The sequence below is a fragment of the Syngnathus typhle genome, linkage group LG3, assembly GCF_033458585.1.
Source record: "Syngnathus typhle isolate RoL2023-S1 ecotype Sweden linkage group LG3, RoL_Styp_1.0, whole genome shotgun sequence".
Lineage (NCBI taxonomy): Eukaryota > Metazoa > Chordata > Actinopteri > Syngnathiformes > Syngnathidae > Syngnathus > Syngnathus typhle.
In genome coordinates this window covers 20,325,208-20,335,680 of record NC_083740.1, presented here as the reverse complement: position 1 = coordinate 20,335,680, position 10,473 = coordinate 20,325,208, and the positions used below count along the sequence as shown (strand labels likewise).

Here is a 10,473-nt window from a genome sequence, read left to right as displayed (position 1 = left end):
CGCACACACACACGCACGCACACACACACACACGCACACACCTCAAAAACTGTTGTTTTCATATATTGCTGTCTCGTTTGTTAGATCGGGATGCTCAATAAACTTGTAAAATGAAACAGGTTTTCGTCAATACTTTCTTCGTTCGACTTCAAAAGCCAAAATAACACCAGCGAACGTCGTCAAAATACAGCTTTTAGCATTATTTGGCATCCAGTTAATATGGAATGGAAATCTATTGGGCCAATCTCTTTTATAATACTCGATTTTGCCAGTGCTTCCCTTTCAATACTGAAAAAATACGTATAACGCCAGGAAGTACGCTGCACGTACTTGTACTGACGTAGGACGTAATGGCTTACTCTCCGCCAATAAACACAAAGGAAAAGAGAAGCCCGATGACGTCTACACTGACGCCGCAATAACAGCATCGGGAATGCTGCACGAGGACTGCTCAACTTGGGTCCCAAGTGGAGTTAAAAACAATTGAAGAGTATCTGCGAATTTTACAGAAGAAGGCCCAAATCGGAAACGCCGTTGTTAAATAAAAGTAATTTGGATTATACATTACAGTGTTCCAGCGTGAGCTAAGAAAGCTCCGGTTGTAAGAGAGCTGTCAGGTGAGCTAGTTAACTTTACGTTAGCTGTCTCTGCTAAGCTATTTGTCAACACAACTGTCATCCTCAGTGACGACCGTAAACGGCAGTTCAGACGTTGGTCGGTAAGAAATAGCAACTCGACAAGCTTTTACATAAACGTGAAAGCCCCCTCACATGGTTGCCACTTGACTTGCTTTACTGGTGACTGTCCTCATTCAACACATATTAGCTTGATTAAGTGTTCAAACGCACTAGGCGTGTTTTTGCGTGCTTTACAATTTGAAAACAAATGCTGACTGAACTATTCGAAAGTTGACTTCACAATATTTTCATTGGTTTACTAAACCACACAGGCCAATTTTTCCTGCCCACCTGCCAGGATATTATGTTGTACATCAAATTAACACACTAAATTCCCTGACTCGTATCAGTTTCAGAATGGCCGGAGTGTTCGATATAGACTTGGAGACTGAGGATCTCAGTGAATCAGAGGTATGTCTTAAGCCCTTTTACTTAGATTACTTCTCTATAGTCAATGTTACAATGCAGATTTTTGTAACTATACTTTATTGTGCAAAAGTCTTAAGCATTGTTCTTCGTTGTTTGGCTTTTAAAACAACTTATCGCACACAAATTAATAGAAAAAACGATGTTCCTTAAAGTTTGCAACGAAATATTGCATGGACCAACAACCACGACTCAATAAAGTGCCATTACATCTATTGGAATCATCCAACCCTTAGACTCAGATTGGTACTTTCTTACTTTTACTTGCTTTTTCTTTTCTTTATCCTTCATTAACTGGAAGTAGCCAGCTAGTTAAAAGAAAACAAACAAAAACAAAACAAATGGATGGACAAACCCAAACACAGTTATATGAATGGTTTTATTTTTTGTCCTTTATTTGCTTACTTTTGTTTTTTGTTTGTTAGCAAGTTGAGCCTTAGTGGAGGTTGGCGTGCTACCATGCGGCTGCAGTTTATTCATTTTGACATGGCTGAAACAACAAATACAATGTTGACTCAAGACTTTGCACATTCAGTTACATAATAATGTACTTGCATTACTTTTAACTATTTGGGCTTGTTGTTCCCCATCCTTAGGATGATGTTTGTGATGGCACCGTAACTGAACCAGACAAGTGAGTTCAATTCATCATTATACTGAAAAGGGAAGTCAAGTCAATAATATGTTCGATGTGGCACCGCTAGTTTAATGTATGTATAGTATGATGAATCTGATCTCTGAGTTCGGTCATCTGACGTTCACAAGTTGATCCCTGATTGGTCGTTACCACCTGAGAAACTGTGAAGTAATTTTCAGTTAGCGCTGATTGGCAAAATAACTGCCCCTTGAGATGGATAAAAACATTGGATTTGACAGGTGAATTCATGTTCCTCACGCTATACAGTCAAACCTCGGTTTTCGACCACAATCCGTTCCAGAAGGCCGTTCGAGAAGTGAATCAATCATTCGAATTCCGAATCTATTTATAAGTAATGGTAAAAAATCGAATCCGTTCCAAGACAAAATAAACGCCTTTTTTAAGCATTTTTTTCATTTGCGCATTTTTATCCGATCGAGCAACTGCAGTGCATCTCCGCAACCGTAGCCTGCCGCAGACCGTGCAACTGCACCGCGCTGTTTGCATTATTGTGACAGAGGCGTCGCTGAAATTTAGAAAATATTTTTAAAGTCCTAATATACTTTCCAAAATTTTAGTGGACCTCAGTGCGCAGGGAGCTTAATTTGGTCCAATCGCGCAACCGCAGCGCGCCGGGCACTCACTGTCGCATTATCACCACAGTGAGCGCCCACAATGCGACAATGTGGGCGCTCACTGCGCCCACACTGTTGCATTGTGGGGGCTCACTGCGCCCAGTGAGCGCCCACACTCGCATTGTGGGCGCTCACTGCGCCCACACTGTTGCATTGTGGGCGACAGTTTTTTTTTTTTTTTTTTTTCTAAAAGCCCCCCACCTACACACACACTGAATAAAGGCACTTAGATTAAAGGTTGGATATTGCTTTCATCTATCTTGTTTTAATCATTTAGGGCAATTTTTTATTAGAAGCTAAAAACATCTTAACCAAGGCTGTTACCTGTATTAAGACAAATCAGTTAATGTTTAAATCAAGGGCTCTGAGCAATGTAAGGTAATTAGCACAAAATGCCTAATGTACTCAAATGTGTTGTTTCTTATTTGGTTGTTTAATCCAGTGTGCAAAAAGAAGAGGTGGAGCTGACCAGTGAATCTGTTAATAGAGACTGTGAGAGAGTTGGACCAGATTTCTTTGAGCTTCTCACTGTGCTTGGAAAAGGAGCCTATGGCAAGGTGTGTGTGTGTGTCCATGTGTATAAGAGAAATAGTGTGCGCGCAATTTGAATATCAACTCTGCGTCTAAATATAGGACAATTTTTTCCCAAAAATTGTACGTTAGCAGTGGTTTTGTGTACTGCACAAATGAGCCAAGGTACTTGTACCACACTAAAAAAATACCACAGTGAAGATGTCAGAATAACTACCTTATTTTCCGGACTATAAGGCGCACCTAAAAACCTAAAATTTTCTCAAAAGCTGACAGTGCGCCTTATAGTCCAGTACGCCTTATATATGGACCAAATTCTTAAATTTAAACTGGCCCGAAGCATTGTGTGATGAAATCAATCATAAGTGGCCCGCTAAAGACTATGAATCATGAATCAAAAAGACTATGGATCATTATTTTGTGATTATAAAGTAATTTGTTGAGAACGGCCCTGACGTAAAATTCAGAGTTATTCCAAAAACTATTACCGTATTTTCCGCCCTAAAAGGCGCACCTAAAAACCTAATTTTTTATCAAAAGTCAACAGTGCGCCTTATAGCCCGGTGCGCCTTATATATGGATCAAGTGATGAATTTGTTGATCCATACTGGTTGTACACAGTGCTCTGCCAAAATGTTTTAGTACGTTTTAGTACGACTAGTAAATTACAAGGTCGCATCGCTTCCCAGCATTACGGTAACTGTAGTCAGGGGGCGTCACCGAATAGCTGTTGTACCCGCGAGGCTATTTCATTTCAAAATAGGCTGCTCCGTTAATATTTCGAGTAAATCTACGGATCGATATGAAAGGGAAACATAGGTAAGTAGTACCAATGCGTTAGATCGAACTTTAGTCAGTTCTGATCATTTTATAGGAGCTCGTTTGAGAGACGCGATTGTTTGTTTACACTTTGCTGAGGCTCATGGGAGATTGCGAGCTGAGGGTCATGGGTTTTTGCGGATGGCTAATGCTATAACGATAGCTGCTATACGCGCGAGGCTACTTCATGTCAAAATAGGCTGCTCTGTTAATGTTTCGAGTAATTCTACGGATCGATATGGAAGGGAAACATAGGTAAGTAGTACCAATGCGTTAGATCGAACTTTGGTCAGTTCTGATAATTTTATAGGAGCTCGTTTGAGAGACGCGATTGTTTGTTTACACTTTGCTGAGGCTCATGGGAGATTGCGAGCTGAGGGCCATGGGTTTTTGCGGATGGCTAATGCTATAACGATAGCTGCTATACGCGCGAGGCTATTTCATGTCAAAATAGGCTGCTCTGTTAATGTTTCGAGTAAATCTACGGATCGATATGGAAGGGAAACATAGGTAAGTAGTACCAATGCGTTAGATCGAACTTTAGTCAGTTCTGATCATTTTATAGGAGCTCGTTTGAGAGACGCGATTGTTTGTTTACACTTTGCTGAGGCTCATGGGAGATTGCGAGCTAAGGGTCATGGGTTTTTGCGGTACATAAATAACACGTTAATAAAACCATCTGCGTCACTCCAATTCATTAAATCCATCAATCGTCCTTTGTCAACAATGCGTGCGCGCCGCTGACGGCTCTTGCACTTCAAAATATTCCACAGGCCCATATAACGATATATAAATTATATAAGCAATAATGTTATCAAACCATCTGTGCACTCTAAATCATTAAACCCATCGATCAAATTCCTCGTCCTTTGTCAACATCGCCGCGCGTGCGCCCTGACGTCAGCCTCGTCGTTATTCCACAGATCTACTATATAACTATATTAACAAAGTTCAAGGAAAGACGTGGGTTTGATAAACGGCTCTTTATTTAACAAAACAAACTTCCAGGCGTGTGGCGGCATGGACTTCCAGGCACGGAAGTGGAAGAGAGCTCCATAGAATAGGATCGGGCGTCCGTAAAAGCCATGACAGACCCCATCCACCGTCCCCGGACAGCCTCCCGGCCGAGCGCCGGCCCTCGACTTCCATCCACGGAGGTGAAAGACAGCTCGGTAGAGTAGGACCGGGCGTGCGTAAAAGCATTATCCGAGCCCCATCCACCGTCCCTGGACAGCCACCCGGCCGAGCGCCGGCCCCGACTTCAATCCACGGAAGTGAAAGAGAGCTCCGTCGAGTCAATCTTTGTCCTTTATGTAAACAACCGCCGCGCCACGCCGCGTCGTCGCACTGCTGACGCGTCGTCGCGCTGCTGACGCGTTGTCACGCTGCTGACGTCACTTGAAATTCAAATTACAGTAATCCCTTGCTACATTGCGGTTCGTTTATCGCGGTTTCACGTTTTTTTTCTTTTTTTTAAAGTTTTGAAAAAAAAACACAAGTCGCTCCTTATTATAAGTCGCCCCCCCCACCCAAACTATGAAAAAAAACGCGATTTATAGTCCGAAAATTACGGTACATAGTGGATTTGATTAAGGGTGTAACGATACATCGATACACATCGATTAATCGATATAATGCTCTACGATTTATTGGCATCGATGCTAAAGGTAAACATCGATTTATATTGCCGTGTTTGACCTCGGACATTAGACGCGACTTTATTTTGAAATCCAGTTCATTGTTGCTTGCTTCCTCTTTCCGGGAGCAGTGCGCCCGGCGTTGTTGTGTTGTGAGCAGAGCACGCACGTGAAAGGGGAGGCGACAACTAGTACGAGGCTCCTGGGCTGGTGCTATGGCTAGTGTCCGAAAAGACGAGGAAATTTGCTCCCCTTTAGGCTTCAAGTCATTCGTTTGGAAGCACTTTGGATTCCAAAGAAAAGATGGCTCAACGGACAAGACACGTGCAGTTTGTAAATCCTGCCATGCGGTGATCAAATATTCAGGGAGCACAAATCTCGCCGCACATTTAAAGAAAAAACACGACATCAAAGTTCAGTGTTAAAGTAAGCAATTTGTATACTACAATACTCTCGTAATTTCCTAAATAAAGAGTTTGCAGTACCTTGTTGATTTTACGTATGAATTGTTATAAATCAGGATATTGTTCTATATTTTTTATTAAAAAAAAAAAAACGATCGTAGAGCACTATATCGCGATATATCGTGAATGAATCGCAGCAGGCTTTAAGATATCGGCAAATATCGTATCGTAGTTCTTTGGATCGATATTATATCGTATTGTGACAAAACACCCCTAGATTTGATACATTCATGATTATCACGACAGTCGCACGCACGCACGTACGCACACACACACACGCACACACGCACACGTATTCACGCGTTGAAAGCCGATTCCTCTACCATCCGCAGTGAGACAATGTCTCACGTTTTTTGTTTAAGAATTGTCAATTGAAAAATAGAAGAGCCTTAATATAAATCTTCTGTGAGGGTACACACAAGACAATACATTAACCTTTCTACTGCTGAAAATGCCAAGATTATTAAAGTATCCCTTTAAAATGCAAGCACTGTGAAGAGTAGTTCTAGCCAAACCGTTGGCACAAAGTACCGGTACACCATTTTAGATTAAAAGCTTCTGTTTGCCATTGTATTATTACAGTGTTGCGCAACAATCCACAGACTTTAGTCGGACAATATGAAGCATATATATGAACAAGAAACATATTTACACATCTATATCATGTATTGTAATGATAACAAAATCATGTCTGTCATAAATGAAAAAAAAAAACCACCATTGAAATATGACGAGGTAATCACGGAAATATGACGAGGTAATCGCATGAAGTCGTGAAGGACCAATGACGGCTAATGTGCCATCCTGGTTAATTGGCGTCACTCCAGTTCATGTGTTTAACTGAATAGACTTTGAAATAAAAAACACTCCTAAATGTTCAACTGTTTCATAGAAGAAAACCACTGTTCAAATGTTACAGGTGCAAAGAAAATATCTATAGAATTTATAGAATATAAATAAAACATCTGCTAATAAGTCGTCATACAAGAAAAAAACAAGTCCACTGCCAACCCGGCAGGGACTGAGCAAGCTCGACGTCGCTGCTGCCGCGGCACTTGCTTCCTCATTCCCCTTGAAATGTCTCCAAAATCCAAACCACCCGTGCAGTAGACCGTCTATGACTAACTCTTACCACATTTTTTCTTTTCAAATATCACAACAGCCTCGTATTTGAACAGGGCTATGTGCACTTTTTAGATACACGAAAAAAGGTTCAAAGGTAGCGCGAACATACCGGTAGCCCAAAATTTGTTTGTTGTTCGTCTCAAAGAGAGGTTTAGAACTAAAATGTTTTGTGTCCCTCCGGTGTTTTACTTCCATTTCCTACCATATCTCAATCGTGAAATTTTTGAGGATCTCAAATCCATAATGAAAATGTCCTTTGGCAGATACAGGTTACCACACAAATACATTTTCTGTGTTCGCGACCTCAATGCAACATACAATTTCTTTACAGGTTTTCCAGGTGAGGAAAGTTCGAGGTGCCATGTCAAACAAAATATTCGCCATGAAGGTTCTCAGAAAGGTATTTTTGAACACCTCCTTTAACCTGTACAACAAAAACAAGCCAACTGTGTCCCTAACTATTTGCCTCTCCCATCTGTTTGTATTTAGGCCAAAATTGTTTGCAATGCTAAAGACACTGCACATACGCGAGCAGAGAGGGAGATCCTCGAGACAGTGAGACATTCTTTCATCGTGGATCTCTTCTATGCCTTTCAGACTGGTGGTAAACTCTACCTCATACTGGAGTACCTAAGTGGTAAGATACTGAGGGTGCTTGCTTGCTACTTAAGCAATGTACTATATCAAGTTCTTAAAATCAAAGACAAACCCAGAATGGGCTTCATCAATATAATTCCAACTCGGGATGGGTACCCCTTTTTTGGGTATAGACCGATTTGGTACCAAGCGAGCAAGACCTGATGTGGCCGCTCACCGCCAGCTCACACAAACACAGTATATACCGTGTATTGTAATGAAGACGTGCACTTCCCAGCATTCTTGGATTTGGTTTTGATTTTTGATGCTGGCTCCCTCTCAGCAGCTTTTGGCAGTCAACCATCAATGACAATTATTCCCTTTGATTTTTTTGTGTTCTCTTACTCCCCTTCATGGCGGGCCAGAGTGTTCTTGAAAAACAACAGGAAGGAATAAATACAAATAAAAACTAATACAATGATAATTTCTTTTGTTTTGCTATTTAACTTTTTTCCTTGTATAGTTCATTGCAAAGACCATTGTTAGACATTGTGTCTTGTGTACTTATTGTTTGTACTATTTCTAAAATGTTTTAACCTTGTTTTTATTTCATCCTCTTGTCCTCATTTGTATTAAACTCTTTTTTTGTTATTTGTCCTGTCTTGGAGTTGATTGTGTTCAACCTTAGAGGTTACGCAGTCGCTGTACTCTTGAGGACTGGACTGTTATACCTTACCTGCAGTTGTATGTCACCAGGAGGAGAGCTATTCATGCAATTGGAGAAGGAAGGCATCTTCATGGAAGACACTGCTTGGTAAGGATTCTCTAACCTCTTCTAAAAAATGTGAAATTATTATTAAATTATATATCACGGTATTTTGCTAAAAAGATAAGAACAACACAAAGCAAATCACAGACATTTTCACTTTATTTGTACTATATTGTTTTATACTAAATTTCACAAAAAAAAACAGCAAACCACAATCCATTTAATGGTCAGATGATTTTCAAGGCTTTTGTTTTGTAGGTTACAAAATATACTGTTTGAATATTTGGGGTTACCTGCATGTAGCATTTATGTTTATACCTTGATTTTAGTCATTAACAAACTGTGCATTGGCAGTTTCTATCTAGGAGAAATCATATTGGCTCTTGGGCACCTCCACTCTAATGGAATTATTTACAGAGACCTCAAACCTGAAAACGTCATGCTTAATCACCAAGGTAAAATTAAGACAATATATGATTTGCTCTACAATGCATGCATTAAGAGTTTGTTTTTTGTGTTTGTATGAAATACATTAAAATCCTCTCATGTGCTTGTTATTGTGCTTTTTAAAATGTTCTCGATTATCCATCATTATAATGATATGACTTGGTGGTCTGAAAATATTGTCTGCATGTCTGTAGCTTTATTGACATAACCAAGGTTTTATTCATTATAAGGTCAATTTTTACCACTGACTAATCTTAATAGTAACAGAATTAGTGCCGTTAAAGTGCAAATTTTTCTTTTTTCTCTTATTGTATTTAAAGGACACATCAAGCTAACGGACTTCGGCCTCTGTAAGGAGTCAATTCATTATGGAAGTGTCACACACACATTCTGCGGCACCATTGAGTACATGTGAGTATCGCTCACTCAGCGTACCAGCATATTAATTATTACATAACTTATTTACATGTTATTATCAGAACACTAAAAACAATCCAAGACACGTCAATTATATATCCCAAGGCTCAAAATAACTTTTTTCTGTCACGGTTTATTGGAAGAACTCAAAAGACAGGCTCAGCAAACTGACATGACTTAAGAAAACAACAACTAGATTGACTGACCGTAACGTGAAACAAGAAGACAGCAGGACATTACGACAGCAAGACAGTACGACAACAACACACACTGATCCGACGGGGAGTGAGGGGCAGGACAGGACTTAAATACAAAACACGAAACACGAGGCAGGTGACAGCGGTTACTAGGGGTGTAAATCGCGGGTTTTGTCACAATACGATATCATATCGATACAAAGAACGACGATACGATATTTGCCGATATTTTAAAGCCTGCTGTGATTCATTCACAATACATCACGATATAGTGCTCTACGATCGATATAGAACAATATCCTGATTTATAACGATTCGTACGCAAAATCAACAAGGTACTGCAAACTCTTTATGTAGGAAATTACAAAGTGCTTCCAAACGAATGACTTGAAGCCCAAAGGGGAGCGAATTTCCTCGTCTTCTTGGACACTAGCCATAGCACCAGCCCAGGAGCCGCGTAGTTGTCGGCTCCCCTTTCACGTGCCTGCTCTGCTCACAACACGCCGCGCACTGCTCCCGGAAAGAGGAAGCAAGCAACAATGAACTGGATTTCAAAATAAAGTCGCGTCTAATGTCCGAGGTCAAAAACGGGCGATATAGATCGATGTTTACGTTTAGCATCGATGCCAACAAATCGTAGAGCATTATATCATTTAATCGATGTGTATCGATGAATCGTTACACCCCTAGCGGTTACATTGATTGAGGTGACACAGGAGGCGAGGGGCGACGCGAACAGAAACTATGGCAACCTAGACACATAGCAAAACTGGGGACGAGATGTGACATCTTCACTTTATACACTGGTGAAACGGACATGAACGATTGGTGTAGGACTTCAAAGTGGATATAAGACATATTAGAAATCAAAGAAACAAATGACATCAGAGGATAGAAGAAATTGTTTGTTTATTTTTAGGTACCTGAAGTGTTAGGGAGGGTAATACGCTAGATCTGGGGTGTATATAGTGTACAAGATGGTGTATCGGTCAGAATACAGGAGGCCGCAAAGGACGTTTGGACACAGGGAATGGCCAAAAGGTAGATGGATGGATGGACAGGTTTATTGATTTTTTTGGTCATGAACTCGGCTTTACTTCGCTTCGACTATGACTA

General features: G+C 40.5%; 1 protein-coding gene across 5 annotated transcripts in view; it reads left to right on the top strand.

The window, feature by feature from the left end:
- Window positions 1-396: 396 nt before the first annotated feature.
- LOC133151183 (ribosomal protein S6 kinase beta-2-like) overlaps window positions 397-10,473 on the top strand; it is a 47,883-nt gene continuing 37,806 nt past the window's right edge. For 2 of the 5 annotated variants that reach the window (XM_061273987.1, XM_061273983.1), the window contains exons 1-9: window positions 397-718; window positions 1,028-1,088; window positions 1,700-1,737; window positions 2,818-2,932; window positions 7,283-7,351; window positions 7,441-7,588; window positions 8,284-8,341; window positions 8,651-8,751; window positions 9,064-9,154. In XM_061273987.1, coding sequence (XP_061129971.1) covers window positions 1,035-1,088; window positions 1,700-1,737; window positions 2,818-2,932; window positions 7,283-7,351; window positions 7,441-7,588; window positions 8,284-8,341; window positions 8,651-8,751; window positions 9,064-9,154 — 674 coding nt within the window. In that variant the 5' untranslated portion in view covers window positions 397-718; window positions 1,028-1,034. The remainder of the gene's footprint in view (window positions 719-1,027; window positions 1,089-1,699; window positions 1,738-2,817; window positions 2,933-7,282; window positions 7,352-7,440; window positions 7,589-8,283; window positions 8,342-8,650; window positions 8,752-9,063; window positions 9,155-10,473) is intronic. The other 3 variants (XM_061273985.1, XM_061273984.1, XM_061273986.1) reach the window with 3 other exon arrangements.